Consider the following 22,661-nt stretch of genomic DNA (forward strand, 5'->3'; position numbering starts at 1 on the left):
TCCCCTGTGTTGGAAGACGGATTCTTTACCACTGGACCATCAAGGAAGTCCCTGAGTGATTGTTTTTAAGCCAGTGATCTGAAACTTAGATAGCCAGCAATCCAAACCAAAACAACACTTAACTCTGTGAAAAGATCAAGCTTTTGTCGTAAGCTTATATTGTATATTCCCTCTAAAAGTCTGTATATAGCCTATATACAGTCTTTGTCCTAAATCCGGGTTTCTTAACCTAGCAATCTTGTCCTGTACACACTTGAGCCAGTACCCCCTCCTGCTTTTCTCCTCTGTTGTGACAACCAAAAAATATCTCTAGACATTGCCAAATGTTCTCTGAGGGGGATAAAATCACCCCTGGTTGAGAACTGCTGCCCTAAATATGTTAGAGAATAGGAGCAATAATGCAAATTGATACGACTCGGGAAGAAGGTAGGGTAGAACTCAAAGGGTTGTTTTGGTTTTTTTAAGGACTAAAGGCCAAAGGTTTTGAACTTTATTTTTTTAAATTAATTTTTATTGGAGTATAGTTGATTTACAATGTTGTGTTTATGCTGTTCAGCAAAGTGAGTCAGTTATAAATATACATATATCCACACTCTTTTTTAGATTCTTTTCCCATATAGGTCATTACAGAGTATTGAGTAGAGTGAGTAGAGCTCCCTGTGCTCTACAGTAGGTTCTTATTAGTTATCCATTTTATATACAGTAGTGTGTATATGTCAATCCCAATCTCCCAATGTATCCCTCCCCGCCCCTTTCCCCCTTAGTAACCATAAGTTTGTTTTCTACATCTGTTACTTTATTTCTGTTTTATGAATAAGTTTATTTGTACCAGTTTTTTAGATTCCACATGTAAGTGATATCATATGATATTTGCCTTTCTCTGTGTGAGGTACTGGGATTCTCACTCAGTATCACATAGGGGTGCATATATCTTTTTGAATTATGATTTTCTCCAGATATATGCTCAGGAGTGGGATTGCTGGATCATATGGTAGCTCTATTTTTAGTTTTTTAAGGAACCTCCATACTGTTCTCCATAGTGGCTGTACCAATTTACATTCCCACCAACAGTGTAGGAGAGTTCCCTTTCTCCACAGCCTCTCCAGCATTTATTGTTTGTAGATTTTTTTTGATGATGGCCATTCTGACCGGTGTTAGGTGATACCTCATTGTAGTTTTGATTTGCATTTCTCTAATAATTAGTGATGTTGAGAAGCTCTTCATGTGCCTCTTGGCCATCTTGTATGTCTTCTTTGGAGAAATGCCTGTTTAGATCTCCCAGCCATTTTTTGATTGGATTGTTTGTTTTTTGATATTGAGCTGCATGAGCTGTTTGTATATTTTGGAGATTAATCTTCTGTCAGTCACTTTGCTTGCAAATATGTTCTCCCATTCTGTGGGTTGTCTTTTCGTTTTGTTTATGGTTTCCTTTGCTGTGCAAAAGCTTTTGAGTTTAATTAGGTCCTATTTGTTTATTTTTATTTTCATTACTATAGGAGGTGGATTGAAAAAGATCTTGCTACAATTTATGTCAGAGTGTTCTGCAAATGGATTAAATGCCCCAACCAAAAGGCATAAACTGGCTAAATAGATTGAATTTTATTTTTTAATCAAATAATTAAAAAGGAAAGTGTCTGGTTCAAAGATTTGCCCTTAAACAAGCATCAAAAAAATATACATGTCTTATAAGCATATTCTTTTATCAAGTTATTTTGTAATCATTCCAAGGAGGCTTAACAAAGAAATCAGACTTAATCCTATTTCATAGGATATATTTTTACTTTCCTGAAATCACCTATAAATAAATGCATCTTTATTTTAAAAAGCCTTTGTGGAAGAAATCAAACTTAACCCCTTTTTTTTCCTTCACAGACTACCTTGCAGGTTTTTTAAACTAATAGATTATAAGGTTCAACAATCTTGCCAACGTTTTAATAAAATGTTTTCCTTTTTTTTTCTTTTTTTGTATTTTGCTATCCCCACCCACCCTCCTTCCACCTGCTGTCCCACTCTTTATGAAACATGGTTGTCAGGACATTTTAGCTTGTCTGTTAGGGTACTTTTAGCTTTCTTATTGCCATTATTGCCATTGGTTACCTGCCACAGCACTAATAATTCATTTTTTACCTTCTGTATGATAGCCACTGGACCCTGTGACACTCGTATGTGTCCTGGAGTCACAATTATTTCACCTGGTGGCGGTGAAGTAGTACAGTGACTTTTGCCTTCACTTATCGTTCGCTTTTGCCTTTTTCACATAGCAGCGGCTGTTGATTCAGCAGACCGAAGTCCTCGGCCCACCTCTGCACCAGCCATTGCTCAGAGTCAGGCCGCAGAAAGCAGCGTCCCAGGTGCACCTGTCAAAAAAGCAGTGGTTTCTAAAGCACCGGAGGAAACAGTGCAGGTTGAAGTGAAAAAGGAAGAGGCACCACCTGAGCAACCTGAGCCAGAGCCCACAGAAGCGTGGAAGGTATGTCATAGGCCCACATGTCTAGTTGATTCCCTTTCTGGTTCAGAGGCCTTGACCCCTTGACCAGGAGGGTTCTCAAAGCATTGGTTTTTGTCGAATCCTAACAAAGTTATTTCTTCCTCCCTCTTTCTGAAAGAAGGTATCTCCCATTAACCTGTAAAATATTTTCATAGAATAATGTCATGAAGTTCTGTAAGCTATCCCAGAAGTTTTCAGGCGACCCACAGCTTTACCCAACTTAAATGTTAAAAAATGAGTCTGTAAAACACACTAGCACTGTGATCATCTGTTTATAAAAGTAATTTTTACTCATCCAGAAGGAATCTCAACATTCCTTTCTAAGAGTAAGCTCTGCTAGTATGATTAAAATATAATTTGGTTTCCTAAAATGGATATATGTGTAACATACCCACAGAATATCCAGATATTATATAAAGCACATCTATGTGGTTGTTCAGATATTAAGTAACTTTACAAAAAGGGGAAGATCCATTATGTAGGGGAGGTTATACTACTGAGTTGATTACAGTTCTGAGTTGGTTGTACCCACAGTCACTGAACTTTGTTGAAAAATCACCAATTTAATTAGTGGATTTCCCAGGAGTAACAGTACCTGGACTGATCTTTTATATGTTGATAAGCTTTTTAAAATACATTTAAGCAGTGATGGAGTTGAGCTGTCAGTTCTGATTTATTGAAGTAAATACGAGTCTCACTGTTGACAGCAGGAATTAATAGAAGCAGTCTTTATAAGAAATATTGCATTTTTAAATGTCTGTTAAGAAATTTAAAACCGTGTCAGACCTTAGTAAGTGCTCTCACCTTCGCAGATGGATTAATCCTGTTCTTTTGGAGCCAGTTCAACATCTAGTTTATCTATAGAGCAGTGGCCAGTCTGGCTCTGTTTTGATTGTATTAAAAAAAAAAAACTATTCAATATAACATACAGTTTTTATGGTCCTTTGGGACCAACTTGAGTTCAGAGGCGGGAAAAATTGAGTGAATGTTAGGTGTTTGCATTTTTGTATCTAGCCAAATGTGTCTGACATTGGCCACTGGGTTCAGTATCAACAGTGCCTTTTTGATGTTAGACTACTTCAGTTTTTAATGTTAGGGTAGCTCACCTGGCACTTTTGACTGTCCTTCCATTTGTGATACTGACTGGAAAGTGCTGGATTACTGGAATTCGCCAGGGAATCTCTTTGGTGGCTAAGATTCCTTTAGCTTTCTGCTAACTTATTTGTTCTTTTGCCTATCTGGAAGACACAAGTATCTTCAAGAATAGATTCCCTTTGGGAGGGTTGGGGGGGAATGAATTGGGAGATTGGGGTACCAAATTGTACAGTCTAAATATATGCCGTTTATTGTGTAAAAAAAAAAAAAGATTCCCTTTGCTCTAGGGACATTCAGCAGAGTGGAGAGATTACTTCCTGTTATATGCTCACCATTTAAGTGCCAGTAGGGGGTCTTCTTGCCAGTTAATTCTATATAAATACATTTTGAGATACCTGTATTGAGATCAGACTGAAAGCCACCTCTGATAACCTTCTGTTACTGTAGTAGTAGTGACAGAGTTAAGGGTGACTCTGAGTTGATTTTATTTGTAGCAGTTAGAAAGTAATTATGAAATTTGCCTGAAGCTGTATTTACTATATAAAGCAGCAATAGTAATAAGTAGCCTTGTAACTGTGGAAATCTCATTACCTAACACTATTTGGTGCCAGATGGAGATAGCTTTTTGGCATCTTGAGTCATTTGACAACACCTATTTTGCAGGTGTAGAGATAGTACCTTTCCTCATGTGCATCTTTATCTCAATATTCTCTGTAGGAGCATACATAGAACTACTGTTGCTACTTGGTCTCCATTCTTAGGCTGAAGTTGAAGCTCTCAGTTTCTTACTGTTGGATTGCTAAGGACTCAAAGCAAGAAGTCATTATTCATTTAAACAAGCAATTTAAGCTTTACAAAAAAAATTGAAAACTTCCATTTGCTAAGAATTCACAACCCTATGAAGATATTATCTCCACTTTATCAATAAAAAACTTAAAACTCAGAGAGGTGAAATAACTTAATGGCCATGCAGCAAGTATACTGGGGTTCGGAGTAGAAATAACCCAAATTGTTAATTACCCCAGTAGTTAAAAGGGTGTAGCCAGATATGGTTATGATTTGACAGTGTCACAAAGTTCGGTGTCATGTTCTTTACATTCAGTCCTAGAAAAAATGGCACAATGACGTTATATTCTGAGGTAATGCTGCCAAGTGTGATTAAAAAGAATATGTCAAGGGAATTCTCTGGCAGTCCAGTGGTTAGGACTCCATCTTTCACTGCTGAGGGCCCAGGTTCGATCCCTGGTTGGGGAACTAGGATCCCGCAAGCTGCACAGCCAAAAAAAAAAAAAAATAGAGAGAATACATCAAAACCACAGATTAGTGAGGTTCTGTAAAGAACATAATGATACCAAATGATTGATTTGACCCTTAATAAAAACATTTTTCTCTTCTTGATATATCCAGCACTTTAGGTATTGCTCACTCTATTATGCTTTCTCCTAACAGTTTTCATTTTTAAATTTATGCTTATGCCATTTGGGGTATATAAAATGACTACTACTAAAGGTATTTCAAAGCTAGGCAGGAGGCTTTAGTTATTCTCTTCCTACTATTAAGGATGAATCTTTCCCATCCACCAAACACATGGGGCTTCAACTCCCTGGAGAGATTACGGTGTGTTGAATGTTGCAGCTGAGCCCTGTGTGTGCTTATTTAAAAATCAGCCTTGGAAGTAATTGCATGCATCAGTAACAATTTGGACTGAGTTTGTTTTGATGTGTTGTTGTCTAATAAACTCAAGGGTTAAACTTGCCTCTTTAAATATATTGATCAACTAACAAAATTTTTCCTATTTACCTGCTTGACGTCATATGTTGTTTATTGTATGTGTGCTTTAACTGTAAAGATTTTCTTTTTGTTTCTAACTGTCATGTATGTCATACATTAGTATCTTCATTTGTAAATTTGTTTTTAAATGTTATTTAAAATACTTCTACATCACTTTTTAAAAAGCAAAACAAAAACATATGGCTTTTTTAAGCCTAAATTATTATTTTTAGTAAGTACTTTTTAATAAATAAGAAGAAAAGTGTTTTCTTCATCAATAGAATAGTTACCTTAATTTTCTTTTTTGATCCTTTGCTGTCCATATTACATCTTCAGCTTTGAAAATGGTGAACTAACAGATTGCTATTGAGAGCTGCGTCCTTCCCTGTAATAACCCCGTAAGACTGCATCATGATGTTTACATATCAGCTTATTTCACAACCAGCCTAGAGATGCGGCTGATTTGGAAACGACGCTATTCATAGAAACCTACTAACCTGAAATGTTTTTACCACTTTATTTCTTAAATATAGGTGGAAAAAACCCACATCGAGGTCACAGTACCCACCTCAAATGGTGACCAAACACAGGTTTGTGCCATTAGGCCACTTGTTCCTTTTCCCCTCATTCCCCAATTTTTTCTTCTCCCCTACTGCCTGCTCCTTAAAAAAAAAATTATAAACTGAAGGTTCAAAAAAACTTCAATGAGCCAATATTTTATCATTTTTCTTTCTTTTTTTAATAATGGCAAAACAGAAGCTTGCAGAAAAAACTGAAGATCTGATAAGAATGAGGAAGGTTAGCCATTTTTCACTTTCACCAAATCACATTACGATCACCTATGCTGACGTTCACAGTGCATTAAAAAGACAGTGATCCATTGTTTTCATTGACTTCTCTTAATCCAAAATTACTTTCAAATAGCAGGTATATATACACACACACATATGTATGTATTTGCATATACATACAAGCATATCTGTACCAAAGATATTATAATCGTATACGATATACTGAAAAATTTCATTAAAATAAACTTTCCAGTAGGAAAATATCTTTGCAAACACAGTGAAATAATTAGTGAAGGCCGAATCTATCCTTTATATTTAAACTTTATAAAAAACATTTCACAGTGATACCATATGCTTGGAATCGTTGACAATATTTCATGCATACTTATTATGGAAACCATCATAGCAGCAATTCCCAGTATTGCTAATAATTATGGGTTTGGCTATTCTGTGTCTTATTCTTCCCAACCATGGAGTGGGATGAATCAGTTCTTACTGAATAGAATATTGACTGACCGTGTATAAAATGCCCTTAGATCTCTCTTATGGAAGGTATTAGAGATGAACATACTGCAGTACTGCTAAGTTTGAAATAATGTCCATAAAGCTAAATAATGATTTAAAGCATTTCCCTACTCCATGAAACACGGAGATTCAAGGCTTCTTAAAGTCATGCATTTTAAGGTAACCCTCAAACAGCTCAGTTTCAAAAAAGAACATAAAACAGCTTGTTATGTAAGAAGCCAATGAAGCCAGGAGCACTGTCTATTTAAATAACATCATTGCATTCTTCCATCATTCATGAACAAGGTCATCCCTTTTCTGGTGGTAATAATCATGTCCTCTGTGTGTCCCTGTGGTTCTGTCACTATTTCATGTTGGCATATGCTGCGCTGTAGACATTTAATTTTAAATATTTTTTTGGTTTGCCAATTTGCAGTTTTTTCCTGCAAGAACAACATTTTAATTTTTTATGCTTTTCTGTTTTTCCCTCTTTCATTTTCACAGAAAAAGAGAGAGAGACTAGATGGTGAAAACATTTATATCAGACATAGCAATTTAATGTTGGAGGTTTGTATGAACTTGAAGCTTATTTCAGTTGGTTGCCTGTAACCTCTGCGTTCTTTGCTGACCCCTTTTCTTCTTTCTATGCTGCGTTTGGTTTTGCATGCCATTGCATGAGAGAATTTTAGGTTTAAAATGCTTTTGCATGTTGGTAAACATGAAGATATGCAACCATCTCTACTTCTGACTCTTTAGTTTCCATCTCTCATAGTTATCTAAAAAATATATGATTGGGACTACCTCTGTATCCCATGGTTCCATTGTTTTACCCACTTTTAAAAAGAACTGCATCAAAGTTTACAAGTTCTTGAATTGTCCAAGCGTATAAACTCCTATATGTTTCAAGCATCAAATTTGTACAATTTTTTCATCTTCTGAACCGGGAGAGTGTGGAAAAGTAGGAGAAATGATCACGGTTCAAAATGGACTTAAATTTTTGAGGATAGCAGAAAATGACAGAAGAATAGTCAGGAGAAAAAAAAGTACGATACAGGAAGGAAAGAAGGGAGGCTAGCATTGAATGAGTCGTTAGTATGATGTAAGAGAGTTTAATTATTAAACGAGCCTATAGGTATGGGATTTTTATTTTAAAGAGAAAACTGAGGCTTAGAGAAATTAAGTAATTTCCCTGTGATTATAGAGCTGGTAAATTGGTAAAGCTAGGATTTGTGTTAGGGTCCATCTAACTCTATTAAACTGCACTCCCCCCACCCCCCGCCCTGTTCAGAAATAGTAACATACTATCTGCTGTAGGAATTATAAGGTCATTTTCCCATTGTATTCAATATTGGTCAGATTTTCATCAAACCTATATTAATATACTTTATCAAGTTTTGGGCTCCACACTGGATAAGGAAATATAAAACTAACTAGAAGATTAGAGGAACTCTATGAGGAAAAATTAAGGAAATTGGAGTGAAAAAACAGGCCATGTTTACACATCAGAAACTCTTACCTGGAAGCTGATGACCTAAACAACTCCACTCAAGACAGAACCAAAAGAAATGGGTATAAATTCTGACATCAGGGATTTAACTCAAGTATAAAGGAAATATAGCTATATAGGAAGATGGTAAATGGTTCCTGCCTTCAGGAAGCGTAAAATGTAGGGACAAGTGGAAGAGAGAAACAAAAAATAAACAAATACTGATAAAATAATTCCAAGTTATTATAAAAGCTATGAAGGAAAGAGTTTGCTGTACTAATAAAAAGGACCTACTCTAAATAAGATGGACAGGGAAGTTGTCTCTGAAGAGGTAACACTTAAGCTGAGACCTGAAAGATGAACATATGTAATGATAAGTATTATTAAAGTGGGAGTTTGAAGAAACTTTTTTAGGTAGACCTCTAATAGCCTCCAGTAATTAGTTAACCTCATCTTATTCATTGTCAATACATATATTTTGAGTGCCTGCTAGGTATAAGATACTTTGATAAAAATAAAAATTATGGGACTTCCCAGGTGGCGCAGTGGTTAAGAATCCGCCTGCCGATGCAGGGGACTAAGGTTTGATTCTTGGGCCGGAAAGATCGCACATGCCATGGAGCAACTAAGCCCGTGCGTCATAACTACTGAGCCTGCGGTCTAAAGCCGGAGAGCCACAACTATTGGGCCCATGTGCCGCAGCTACTGAAGCCCATGTGCCTAGAGCCCGTGCTCCACAAGAAGAGAAGCCACCGCAATGAGAAGCCCCTGCACTACAATGAAGAGTATCCCCCACTCACTGCAACTAAAGAAAGCCTGCGTGCAGCAATGAAGACCCAACACAGCCAATAAATAAATTAATTAATTAATTATTTTTAAAAAGAAAGGTATTCTCTGAAAAAATAAATAAGTAAATTTAAAAATAAATAAATAAAAATTATGGCCAGTTTTCATTAATCATATACTATGTGGTGGGCACAATACCAAGTGCTTTATATATGTTTAGCTCATGTAACATGAAGTTTTCTTAGGCTGGACCCTAGGATATTTCAGACTTGGTAACTAGATCTCTTTGCTTTAGCACATAACTGAAACCAAACCTGAATTGTTCTGCTTCTGAGATTAGGAAGGCTAACAGATGTCAGTTGCTTTCCTTATAGTCAGCAATGTAACATCTCCCAATTCCAAACATGCCTGTTTCTTGACTTGTCCACCTTTAATTCTTCCTCTTAACTGGAACCTGCAGTACCAATCATATATTTGTCCTTTGTTCAATGAGGTGTGTTATGGCTTCTGAGACTCATAAAGTCCCTGTGTGTGATGTGTTTTTCCTAGCATTTCATTGGCAGCCATGAGAGGGGATTTCTAAACAAGTGTGTGTTTGAAAATTAAAACTACTAACTATCTTTTGAGAATATTTTCTATTTAATGAAGTGTTTGGTTTGATTGCTGCTAAAATTATAGGATGATAGGCATCAAAAAGTGTCTAATCTGAAAACAGCCAAAGTAGTTTGGCTAACCATCATTCTCTAGTATTATAAAAGCTTTTCCCCCCTTAAGGAAGTTCTCTCAAGTTATCCATCACTCTAGCAGATTTTTTTTAAGCATTCTCTCCTCTCCCTACTCCTACCCCACCCCCACTAATGCTTTGTTCTGGCACAAATAAGGTCGAGTTCGTTTTTAGATCTACTGCCTCCTCCTCCATCTCCCAAAGAGAACCTGTAGCAAGTGTCTGTGACAAATTCTATTTGGAACAGGTCCCTTTGAGATCTTAATTTTACTCTGTGCCCCCACAGGTTTCCAACAGAGCCAGCTAAGAAGGATGGAGAAAGCTCCCTCAGCAGCTACTGATTTTATTGAAACATTTTCTTAGGTTCCAAGCCAATCAAAAGCTAGGCAGGACAAGTAACAAATCACCAGTCTCTTGTAGTAAGAGGCTAATAACCCAGAGTGTTATGGTTTTATCATAGCATCTCTTGATCATTTCTGTTTTGCTCTATTCACACCTTTAACCCTCACAAATATGTTTAGTTATTCTTGGCCCAAGCAGATTGTCAGGAGCTAGGTCACAGAACCTTACATGCCTGGTGGGTCTACTGAGTCTTTGACCAAGCTTGTTCCTGATTTTCTTTAGCTAGTAAACATGCTTTTCTTGCTTTCAGCTAGAACAAAAGTACAAACTATTGTTTCCCCATGGTGAAGCCCATGTTTATGAGCTATACTCACATTTCATCCCAGTAGGCAAGAGGTACTCTTGTGGGGGAGCTACAGGATTGCCCTTTTGGGGTTAGTTTTCTCTTTGGCTGATCTCAAAGCTCATAAATATCATTCAATCTTGCAAAAGTAAAAAGAATAGACTATTAAATGAATTTTCTGAATGAATCTGTCCAGAATCAGAATTGTGTCATATGCCTTACTGATTCTTTTTCCTATACTGTTTCCTCTCTGACATTGCTTTGAAGAAAATTTCCTTAATTGAAGCCTATATTGCCCCAGGAAAAAACTTTTGAAACAAATTTTTATTTAAATGAGTTCTTCCCCACCCCCTAAAATGAGGCCGTTTCCCATGCAGCCAAAAAAAAAAAAAAAAAAGACTAATCCCAAAATTCACACAGCATATTAGGAGCTATATTTAGTATTATGCTTTTCTTGGATACAGAGCTGCCTTGACATATAATAAACACAGAATTTTTAGCAGTCATCAAGTGACAGGCTCCCACATGCTTTGATTTCAAGCATAGAGCTTTTGAATTTTTTTGAAGAAATATGTTGGACAAAGAACATTTGAGTTTTTGTCTTCACGTTGCATTTCCCAGATTATTTCTGGCCAAGTCTCTCTTTTGAAAGTTGGTTTATGCCTCCAATTACATAAACTTAAATGTTACTTCTCATATTATTTCTAGCTTAATTAGCTGAGTTTTGATCATTTCTCCCTGGAATATCCCCTGTGAGAGCTTCCCCCCATTTGTCCAACAGTCACATCTGCTGGAACAGTTGAGTTATTTTAAGTTGTCAAGGAAACATGTAAGGTATTTGACAAGTTCTTATTAAATCACTCCCCATCCACTGACGGTTACTGGAAGATGGTTCCTATTTTGAATGGTACTAAGGGATGAAGTGAAGCTGTCAGAAACTGGAACACATAAGGTAGTGTGTGTGGATAGTATTGACAAAGAAAAAATCCATTATATTATATACCCCTGAGTAATTTTTCAGAGATGGTAACAATCTGCTATGGAGACTTGAGCCAGGAATTTCAGTAGTAATTTTTTTTTTTAAACAAGAAAGAGCTATTCCTTTACCAAAACCTAGCAACAGCTACCTAGTAATAAAAAGGCAAAACTATCTCCAGGTAGAGATAGAGGGATAATGTACAGTTGCAACTCACCAAGGCAAGGCAGACAGTGGTGGGAGTTGAATCTTTCACCATGTCCTTTATTTAACAGTTTCTCCTTCTCTGTTGCTATCTCCATCCTGCCTGAGCTGAGCCTGAATCAGTTCATATCAAGCTGAGGCTAATTGTGTTGTGAGATTACCTGCTTGGGATGAGGGGTTGGAGATCTAGCACTGTGTCATAATGGGAAGAAGAGTTGTAAAATTAAGATGCGAGCTCTTTATGGGTTATATAACTGCTAAGAGCTGTAGGGTTATGATGCGTCACTGCTTCCAAGAAAAGCACCGTGTTAAAAAAAAAAAAAAGCAAGCAAATATACCATATTGTATATTTACAATTTGAGTGCAATTTGTGGATTAATAACATCTGTCCTGGATGTGGTGTGTTTTCTACCAGTGCCCATAGTCTATGATGGGCTTCCCTTGGTGTGGTTTTTTTCCCCCTGAGTATTTACTGTTTTGCATCTCTGTTCTTTCAACTATAGGATTTAGATAAAAGTCAAGAAGAGATCAAAAAACATCATGCCAGCATCAGTGAGCTGAAAAAGAACTTCATGGAATCTGTACCAGAACCACGGCCTAGTGAATGGGATAAACGCTTATCCACTCACTCTCCCTTTCGAACACTTAACATCAATGGGCAAATCCCTACAGGAGAAGGAGTGAGTACTTTGTCCATGTGACCTATTGTGAGAATGAGTGAAATAAATGCTTTTGTATATTGATAATCTGTATCGGAAAGTTTAGAGCTGAAATTTAGCTTTGGTGTCTTACCAATTCATTCAAGCTTTAAAGCAATCATAATCAAACCCTTGTTTTTTAAGTCATATGGACTACCCAGTCGAATTGTGGGAGCCATTTAGAGCTACTATTCGATGATTAGGCCCTGAGAACTGTCTCTGCAGCTGCATGCTTCTGGCTAGTGTATGTTTACAAATTGACCTTAAGCCAGTGGAACTTTATGTTCAAACTGTGCCTTCAAGGACCAGAGAGTTTACTAAATTTAGTAAGGTCAAAATTGGAAAGGGATAAGCATTTTTTAGAAACTTTGTTTGAACATTTGCACAACTTAGAAATGTCTGGAATGGTTGACAATTATATAATAAACCGAGGAGGCCTCTAAGCCAGAGAATGCAGAATACCAAGTATTAATGATTATATTTCAGTTTTAGAAGAACTGTTAATGATTTATTTCATCTTTATGAGTAACATCAAGCTTTTAAAACACTGTTTTATAAGATAGTCACAATTAGAGGATGAGATACCTTTTAGAGGCTGATGTTTTTCTGTTATTGTTGTTATTACCTATTTTAGAAATCCTACACCTGAATAAATGAATCTGTGTAATGAGAATATCTTAAAAGTTACCTTGAGCACATATTCAAAAATTCTTTACTTAATCTTTACAGGTTAAGTATGTGTTTAAGTAGTCACAGTGACTCAATGAGTGAGTGTAATGATTTTTAAATTACATGCTTGCTCCCCCTGCCCCCACCAAGCAATAGTAATTCTAGTTAAGAAAGGTAAAGTGATGTCTTAATAATTTCTTTAAAATTTGTTTTTATATTCAGAGTTCATGGTAAACTATCCAACTTACTATTTAGTTTCTGGAACTGGAGAAGATAATAAAAGTTGGTTCACAAAGGATACATTTTATATTTTTCAAAATGTGATTAAAATTGGCTAACAATTCTCCAAATAGAGTTCAACCAGCTTCACCAAGAAGGCTGGAGAATTCCCGAATGATGGGCAATGAAATAGAGTTATCAGGGATGATAGGATATAGTTGCTTCTATTCACTGTCCTCTCAGCCTCCACTCCCTGGTCTAGGTAGACATTAGTTCTGTATCCCAAATCTGGAGCATGTACCCTGAACTGGGACAGTGACTGCTTTCTTTAAGTCTATGACTCTATGAGAAAGCACTTGTTGCTACCTCACCTGGCTAACCCTGTCTGCAAACCATAACTGCATATTTTCTAGTTTTCTATTTGACTCTGTGCAAGTAATAAAAGATGTTCAGTTAGTCTGAAGAAGTAACTTAGTACCTTCTTGGATGAGGTTTGGTAAATTTGAACCAGTCTCCACTTCCAGAAAATATCTTGTGTCTTAACAGAAACTCTTCGGAAACCATCTCAGGGCTGATTTTGGGAATGGCTGTTTCATTCTGTGGACTTTAAAGAAATGACTTCTATATATTAAATAAGATCAACAGGGAGTACTTTAGCTCTAGGGTTATGATATTACCTCTTTAAATGAATAATGCAATAAGTAAGAGCTATATTGTGATAACCTTTTATATAGGATAATCTACTTTCTGGCATATCTTACTTTTTCTTTAATAATTAGGACAGTATTTCTGTTCTCTGGGGATACCTCTTCCACCTTTGACAGCATTGTTGTTGCATTGCAAGGCAACTGAATTTGATATAATTTGTGTATGACCAGGTGAAGAAAACCTCTGTTCTTCCCTCGGAAAGAAAGGTTGGTGGGCCAGAGGTAAAGCTGCTGTTATGACTTGTGCTTCTCAATCAGAATTTGCTCTTGTCATGGCACTAGGCAGATAATTCCCCCAGAACTGAACAGCAGCTGCTCAGTGATTTTTTTTTCTTTTGGCTATACTAGTAAATTCACATCCACCGCCCTTTGACCTAACACATAACATTGTTGCTGCTGCATTTCGCAGCTTTCAATTTGCTTATTTCGGCGCATGGCTGGTTGAAAAGCTGCATGAAGATGTAAATATGTATTCAGAGAGAAAAACGAATTTAATTGTACCCTATTCTTTTTGTGTTGTCTTTCTTCTCCCCCTTATTTTCTTTTAAAAATCATTATAATTTTGCATCCTTTCTTTTCCTTTTTTCGTTTTTTTGCTGACCAGTCCCCCAGCTACTTTCTCCCTGATACGTATCACTTAGGGGTGTGCAAAGAACCAGTGTCGAACTTCCAAACAGATCAGAGAAGGCTGGCTCAACTGAGAGAACTTAGAGCCAAATTTTTTCTTTCATAGAAAACATCTGTCTTGACTGGATGGCAGAGTACAGAAATTGGTGGGGGAAAAAAATTTCTCAATTGGAAAAAAAGTTTTTCCTTTAAAGCATCAAAAACATTTGCTTAATATGATGTATAAACCTTCATGATGGTCCTTATTATTATTTTAAATCATGATTCTGAAGGGGGGAGGGAGTTTGTAATTGTTGAGATTTGTGGGGGTTTGGTTATGTGTTTTTTTTTTTTTTTTTTTGTGGTAGACCTTGGAAGCTCATATAAACTTTTATACTTTTGTTTTTCTTTTGCAGTCTTTGAAATGTATAGGATTAAAATTTTTATTCCCTTGAGCAAAAGCTAATTGCCATACTGAATGAACTGTTGCAGTTTTCTAAGTCTATATGAAGAGATATGAGGATAACATTTTATATTCTGCCATTCTATTTGTAATAAAAGTAACTTTTCTGATGGCAAGAAGAATGCTTCATTATTGGCTTTGCCCAAGTGATCTAAGAAAAATTGGCAGCACCAAAGCAATGAAAAAATGACTGAAAATTTGTGTCAGTATCCTTAAAGGAGGAATAAATACTATAACTAAGGAAGTCCAATGAGTCCTTGAACTTTGAGGACTTCTCACCTTCATCCATTCAAATAATTACCTGTTGAGTGCCCTACTGTGTTATAGAAACTTTGCCAGTGTAATTGCCAAAGTCAAGTCACATACAGTGTCCAAAAGATCTTCCCAAATCCTTTGCACATCCCCAAGTATCATTTTTGAGCATTTTCCATCTGTCATTTTGTTCATCTTTCTCTGTCTTTCTTGATCTTCTACCGTGAAAGCAGACACAGGAACGTGCTCTGTTAGTGCAGGATGAAGAGAAAGTTAAAAGGCAAGAGAGATCTACTGAAAGAGCCTTGCCCCAGCAAGAAAATGAAGAAACTCTTCCCAAGGTTTCTATTCCAATCCCTGAGGATCACAAGTTTCTCAAAAAGTGCCGCCTGTACTCTAGTAATTTTTCATCTCCTCGTATTCCTTTCGTGATGTCTTTTCTTGTGGTTCTTGCATTGGCTGTCTGGTGGTTGGTCTTTCTGTAATCAGAAAACAGGGTGCTCGTCTGAAATGTCAAGACTAAAACCATTGAACTTTGTCGTTCGCCTCTACTGTGTTATCTGCTGTGTGATGCCCTCTGATCTTGATTGTTCACTGTCCTAGGGGAGCACTCGTGATCATTTTCTGTCAATAAAGTGTTACTCTTTGTAGAATGTATATCATGGGGTACAAAGGAGTAGCAATGGATTGCCCAAGCCAGTTTTCCTCACCGAACTTTAACAAGTTTAGGCAAATCCGATTTAAGCATATGGCAGGTTGGTACTTTCCCTAAAAGCTTTAACTCTTTTATCCTGCATGTTCTTATTGTTCACTGTTGCAATGTACTTCTCTCCAGTGTTTCACACAAAGCAGGATATCTTGCAGAAATGTTTGATGGAATATTTTCCTAATCTTCGATAGTTATTTGTGTGGCATGGGCTCTGTAGTTTAAGAAAAAAATTCAACTTGCTAACCTTTCAGAAGCCTTAAAGTGATACATTTTAATCTATGAATCCATAACCCCTCCTTTTCTTGAGATATCAAACCAGTATATACAAAGGCCTTTTTCGGAAAAGGGCTTTTGACTTCTGTGGCCTTCTTATGTGTATTTCTGAGATGTACAGGGACAAAAAACCTTATCCTGCCTGATGTATAGAAGAGCTCTGCAAAGGTTAAATGCATTTTTCACAAGTATAATGTTGACGGTTCAAGGAAAATGGTGCTGGTGCCCTTTAACCTCCAGCCAGGGCTGAATTTTCCAGACTACTCTGCCCACCTTTAAAAGTCCTGGAATAACAAATTTCTTTAAGGTCTGTACATAAACATGCCCTTCTCTGAATTAAAATACTGTGTTACTTCTTTACAAGTTAAGTAATGATATTGCTAGAAGCAATATTTAGCCATTATGATAAGCTTTAAATAGATATCAATATATTTTGTTTTTCTGGTAGACTTCGCACCTGTTTATTCTTACATGTGTGTTGAAACCAATTGTTTTTAATCGATGGCCTTGCGAGCTAAGGTTCTGTCGTGACAAGTATGTGTCTGCTTTGTGCGTGTTGATTTTTAAGGCTTCCCTAAAGTAAATGTGTGTGTGCTCTCTCTTCACAACACAACTTGGATGCCTAACCTGTTTTTTTTTCCCCTCAGTATTAATGAAATCTTGCATGTAGCTTGCTTTTTATGGCACTTGAATGTACCAATATGGGTGAATTGGGTAACGTCGTCTCAGATATTTGTTATGAAATCTGAGCTCACAGAGTTATCAAACTGAGATTATTACACTTTACTTCTCCACACTTTCCAGCTGATGAAACTTCTAAACAAGGCTTTTTGTTTTTAAGACGATGGCATCTTAGAGTAAAAAAAGAGAACTGTAAAGCCAAGAATCTTTTGTCCTTCAACACCCACTGCTATTATTCTATTTTCTCTGGAGACACGTAGAAATAATTCTCTGGTATTTCCTGAAAACTACTCTGTTAGTATAGGCTTTCCAAAAAAGGTGGGAAAGAAGTGAGAAGCAGGTTAAAATTTAAAATCTGGTATGAGCGTATATCTTTCATGTCACAGGCTATGTCTGTTTATAGGAAATATTCTGTAATTAAGCATATCTGTTGAGTCACTCACAATATGAAAAGAGAGACCTCAAATCAGCCTGAAGTATTGCAGAGCTATTCTTTAACCCAGAAAGTGATCTTCATAAGTCCTCCCCTTTATCTGTGAAATAGAGTTATGAGAGCTTTCTTTATGAAATAATAAAACTATAGCATTGGTTAGATTCTTCTAAATTTTTTTTAAGAAACTAAAAAGGAAGTAATCTTAGGATTTTATTGATACTTTTATAACTGTTTCAGATATTTCCCATTTTCATCCTTGTACATAGCTTTTTATTAATTATTATTGTAAATGTCACCTTGAGTTTTGTTTCCCTTTGTATTGGAGTTATTTCAAGTCCATTAAAAGTCTAGTGTAAGCCAACAATACTTTTCAGTTTTCTGAAGTGCAGCAGGAGTCCTCAGAGATCCTTACTGATGGTCAAAGGAGAGGCCCTTTCTTCTGCTAACAGGGAAAGAATGGTTGAGAGGGGAAGGGTCGATCCATTGTATTGGACTAATAAGCTGGCCAATGCAGGCTCAAAAGATATGCCCATCACAGTTATCAGAGGAAAAATATTTTACGCTGCTGCCAATATGTATAACATAAAGCTGTAAATAGTCTTGGTTTCCCTCTCACATCTCATTTCATTCTCGATACCAGAGAGATCCAAATAACTGTGTGTTGGTTTTACCCTGGTTCAGCTTCTTAACATCAGGTTAATGAGTGAAAAATAATTTGGACTAAAGGTATCAATACAGACCAGTAAAAAGTCTTGGGTTTTTGCCTTGATTTTGCTATCAGTCATTTCAAGGGTGACTCTGAGAAGTCCACTTAACTGCTTGGTGCCCAGATTTCCACCTAGTAACGCAGAGACAAACCTACCTCATGAGAATGAATCTGTAACATGTTCCAGGCCCCAGAAGCTCTGGTTGTCATTAAATTCATGGTCTTTTGGGGACTGGAAATTAAAAAACAAACACACTAACTTCCTGGATTTTTTAAAATAAAAGTAAGCAGTTAAATAGCTGTGTTTATTTCCATCTACTTCGTATTAATATTGACCAAACACTTAAAACTACTAAAATTAAAAATTCCTCACACTCTTAAGCAATTCGTCTTACCCATATGGTAACTTAGAGTGGACCATCCTTGAAAATAAATGCAGCATCTGTATTTTGGACCTATCTTTTAGCCATCTTCTTATGCTAATGCGTGGATTATGAAGGAGATTCAGTTTGCATGGGTCAGTTTTACTACTTGTTTATATCGTTGGTAAAAGTTGTGAAGGGAGAAGATACTGACTCTGTTGACTAACATGAGACTAGGGATTATCTGTGGCCTAGATTTTGTTGCCATCCTAGCTCCTAGTACATTTCTTTCTATTAAATATTGTTTTACTCTGAAATTTCTATGGATATAAGCCAGTTCAATTCTTCCTACATTCCAAAGTCACTACTGTTATATTTCCTATAGAAAAGCATATAAGACCTCCTAGGCATCAGAGGTTTGGTTATTTTTTGAAGGCATTATCCATCAAAATTTATATTTAGGCTTTACCCAGTGATCATGTATTTACAAAAGGAAGACAGAAAATTCAAAAATAATGTGAGACACTTTCTCATTGCTGCTTTTTTCTTGTCAAGAGTATTGAGCATAGTAAAGATATGCAGAACTCTTCTACCGAGTTTCCTTCCCTTCTGTTCTTCACAGAAATTATAAAATCCCAAACTTCTTTACAACATTCTCTATCACATTGAGAAAGGCCATTATATTGTTTCTATTATACATAGAAATTTTGCTTTTTTTCATCACACTCAAAGGAGCCCTGTTGTTTGTAATTTTGGTAGTAGACATGGAGATAACTCCTTATTCTTATCTGTGGGATAACTCCATCTGCCTCCTCTACACGGTAGGGAATAGTATCAGTAAATCTGGCTCATTTCTGCTGCTGTTACCCCCTTATGCCTTAGGATCTCCTTTTTACTGCCTCAGAACATGATGCAAAAAGAAACATGCTGGTGTGGACCTTAGGAATGGACACCTGAAATGGTTAAGGAGTTGTTGAAGTGAGAAAGCCATATAAAGTTAGGCTGGAAGAGGAAGAGGGACAGCTATGATCAGCAATTACAGATTCATGGAGTATTTCATTTTGTAAACGAAATTCGTATCATACTAGAACTTAAAAGATAAAAAGAGGGCTTCCTAGGTGGCGCAGTGGTTAAGAATCCGCCTGCCAATGCCGGGGGCACAGGTTCGATCGCTGCTCCAGGAAGATCTCACACGCCACGGAGCAACTAAGCCCGTGTGCCAAAAAAACAAAAACAAAACAGAAAAAAAAGATAAAAAGAAGAGAAAGTAGAGTAGTTTATTACTCCCACAGATCTGAAAAAAAGACTAAAAGCTAAATAACTTTAATAATAGCCTAACCAAATGTACAGATGACAGATTGTTGAGGAAACATCTGCGTTGGGAATGCTTTTCTAATCTTTTGTGATTGATATCCTAGAGGGCAGCCCTCCCCTTAATCACAGTCAGGATCCTGTTTGGGGTAAATAACAGAATAAATCTAATCTTAAAAATTAAAGGAGGTGGGAGGCATAGAGTTGCAGCTATTTTTTCAGGTCCCCCAAATCAATAAAGGATGCAGTTTAACCTCTCATTTTCTCCTCTACTGTCTCTTTAAAGAAGAGTCTCCTTATGTGCAGAATCCTATCTCAACAAAACCCAGAGAATAAGAATTAAAGGAAAAACATGGTTACTGCTATCCATTCATTTATTCATTGCCTTTTAGGGCAATGTATTACAGGGATGGAATGCAAAGAGGCAGCATTATCAAAATTTTAGGATTGGATAGGCCCCCAATCCAACTCCTCTCCCCTCTGATGCTTGACTCTTCTGTACAATATCAGTTAGAGATTCAGAGACCAAGTGATCTCCCAGCCTGTGATTAAATATATCCCAAGATACAACACATTATGTCTTTGGACATCCCAGATTTTTGGATATTTAATCGTTCGTGTATTAAGTCAAAGTCTGTTTCCCTGCAGCTTTCATTTCTTTGTCCTAAATGGAGGCATTCTGAAGAATTTTCTATCTTCCACATCATAAGCTCTTCACATAGTTAAAAGTAACTCTCATATTGAAATTAGTCACAGTTCTTGCCCTCAGATAACTTACCATCTGATATCCAGATCTTTCCGTCTTCCTCCTAGCATGTTATCCTTCTGCTGTCTTCCTTTCTTTTTCTAGCTTTTCTTGTTTTATCAGCTCTTTTTCTTTCCAGCTCCGTTTGCGCATTGTTTTATGTCCCTACCCATTGACTTGCCCTCTCTAAAAGAACATTTTGAAATTCCTAGAAACCCCAGCTTCTTCATAGATCACACAGGCACTTGGGGTTTCTTGTTTGATTTTTAGATTTATCTGAAAAGTTGGGGACAGGGGTGGGAGAGTTTTGTAGCTTTGGAAACTTCTTGTCGCCCAGAATCTGTTGACAAGATTGCATTGCTGTTATATCCTGAAGAAGCATACCACCAGAGCCAGCATTCTAAGTGTGCTTGCCTTGTCTGACAGCCTAGCTAACCTTTACATCCTCTGATAGCCTCACATGATTTGATTTATACCACTTTGATATGGTACAGTTATGGAAACTTACTTTCTATTTAGCATTCTGGTTAGGACTCAGAGCTTCACCAGAAAAAGTGATGTTAAAAATTTGAAATGTTAATCCACCTCTTTTAGTTTTGCCTGTGTCCTCAAAACTGTGAGATTCTCAGAGGTGTGAAGCCTTGTTTTATCTATCTTTGTTTGCCAAAAATACCTTTGTGTCTCAGATATATAACAAATAATATTTGTTAAATTGAATTATATAATTAGTCATATGGTAACGCAGAAAGTCTAACTTTTCACGTAGAATCTCTTGTATTGGTACACAAGTTTGTGCCAAAGTGGTCACCACATGCCCAATCAGTATATGCAGGCAGCCCAAAAAACCCATATTTGGCCCAGAAGCCACTGTCTCTCCTGTTAATCCTATAGTACGGTCCTTCATTTACTCAAAGAATCTACGTATACTTCTATGATAGGTGTCAGTCTCTCTTGTTAATCTCTTGTAATTTGATTCAGTTAAAAGCTCTTATCCATTTACCCCAGTGATAATCAACTATTTTCACTGTAGAACATATTATCAAGATCGGGGTACTTGCTTATGTGCACAAATACATCTTGGAGTGTGATATCATAAAGAGAACCTGTTATTTGATATTTGGTGTTTATCTAAAATACATTTCGGAGAGCAGTTTGATACATTTGTCTTGTGTTTTACATACTATAAAAACACCAAATGTACCAAACTCTTATCAAGAATTTTGTATATCGGTAGACCAGGGGTTGACAACCTTTTTCTGTAAAGGACCAGATAATAAATATTTTAGGCTTTGCAGGCCATAGAGTCTCTGTCAAAACTACTCAGCGTTGCCATTGTAGAGTGAAAGCATCATTGACAATAAATAAGGAAACATGAATATGTTCCGGTCAAACTTTATTTGTAGACACTGAACTCTGAATTTCATGTAATTTGTATGTGTCACTAAATATTTTTCTGTTTCTTTCCCAACCATTTAAAAATGTGAAACCATTCTTAGCTCTTAGCCATACGGAAGCAAGGAAAGGGCTGGATTTGACCTCTGGCTGTAGTCTGCTGATCCCTGACATAGGTCTACAGAAACAGAGAACTGATTAGATTTTCTGCCTTTGTACTTTTTCAAAGAGCTGTAGTCACAATCTTAACATCTTCATTCAGTGTTGAAGTATTTTTGGTGTTGTTTATGATTAGAAATGGAAAACAAAAGACAAGGCACTCATTCCTCTTTATCTGGCAGCCAGGGTACATCTGAACTATAACCTAAAATATCTTTACCACCACAGCACCCCTGCCTCTGTCAGTTTCCAAATTGTTCTATGTTAACTGTGCTCTTAACATGTTCAGTGACAAATCCAGCTAACCCCTTTGTTCTTTTTGGTTTTTAAGAGTCTGCCTGCATTTCTCGCTAAGGAATAAAGAAACAATTCCCAGATTCACCTTCTCTTTAGCTAGGTTTTAGAGCTATCTAATGAACATGCTAAAGAAAGTGAAATGATTTTCACCCTGAACTTTTGGTACACCACAGTGTATAAATTTAAGGTTGGGTGTCTAAGGGAAACATTTTAGAAGGGTTCCTCTTTCAAAATAAAGAGATTTCTCAGAGGAATTCCCTAATTCAGGGCCTATTTGGGTAGTATTTATCAAGAAGTCAGGATAAAATTAAGTTACATCCTTTCGGAGGTGTCTTTGCTCCCTACTTGACATGGTTGTATCCTGAAGGATTCCTTGATCTGTAATTAGCTTTAGGAGGTGCTTTCTAATACATCCCTAAATCTATGTTCCTTTGAGTCCCCTGGTCCAGGACCTTTTAGCTATGATCCTT

At 36.7% G+C, this 22,661-nt stretch overlaps 1 protein-coding gene across 14 annotated transcripts in view; it reads left to right on the forward strand.

The window, feature by feature from the left end:
• EPB41 (erythrocyte membrane protein band 4.1) overlaps positions 1 to 22,661 on the forward strand; it is a 168,665-nt gene that overhangs the window by 119,470 nt on the left and 26,534 nt on the right. For 5 of the 14 annotated variants that reach the window (XM_057702769.1, XM_057702777.1, XM_057702759.1 and 2 more), the window contains exons 12-14: positions 2,262 to 2,470; positions 7,153 to 7,215; positions 12,013 to 12,189. In XM_057702769.1, the coding sequence (XP_057558752.1) occupies positions 2,262 to 2,470; positions 7,153 to 7,215; positions 12,013 to 12,189 (449 nt within the window). Of the gene's footprint in view, positions 1 to 2,261; positions 2,471 to 7,152; positions 7,216 to 12,012; positions 12,190 to 13,973; positions 14,025 to 14,406; positions 14,711 to 15,356; positions 15,465 to 22,661 lie in introns of those variants that run through there. The other 9 variants (XM_057702793.1, XM_057702853.1, XM_057702835.1 and 6 more) reach the window with 6 other exon arrangements.

This window comes from Hippopotamus amphibius, chromosome 1 (genome assembly GCF_030028045.1).
Source record: "Hippopotamus amphibius kiboko isolate mHipAmp2 chromosome 1, mHipAmp2.hap2, whole genome shotgun sequence".
Classification (NCBI taxonomy): domain Eukaryota; kingdom Metazoa; phylum Chordata; class Mammalia; order Artiodactyla; family Hippopotamidae; genus Hippopotamus; species Hippopotamus amphibius.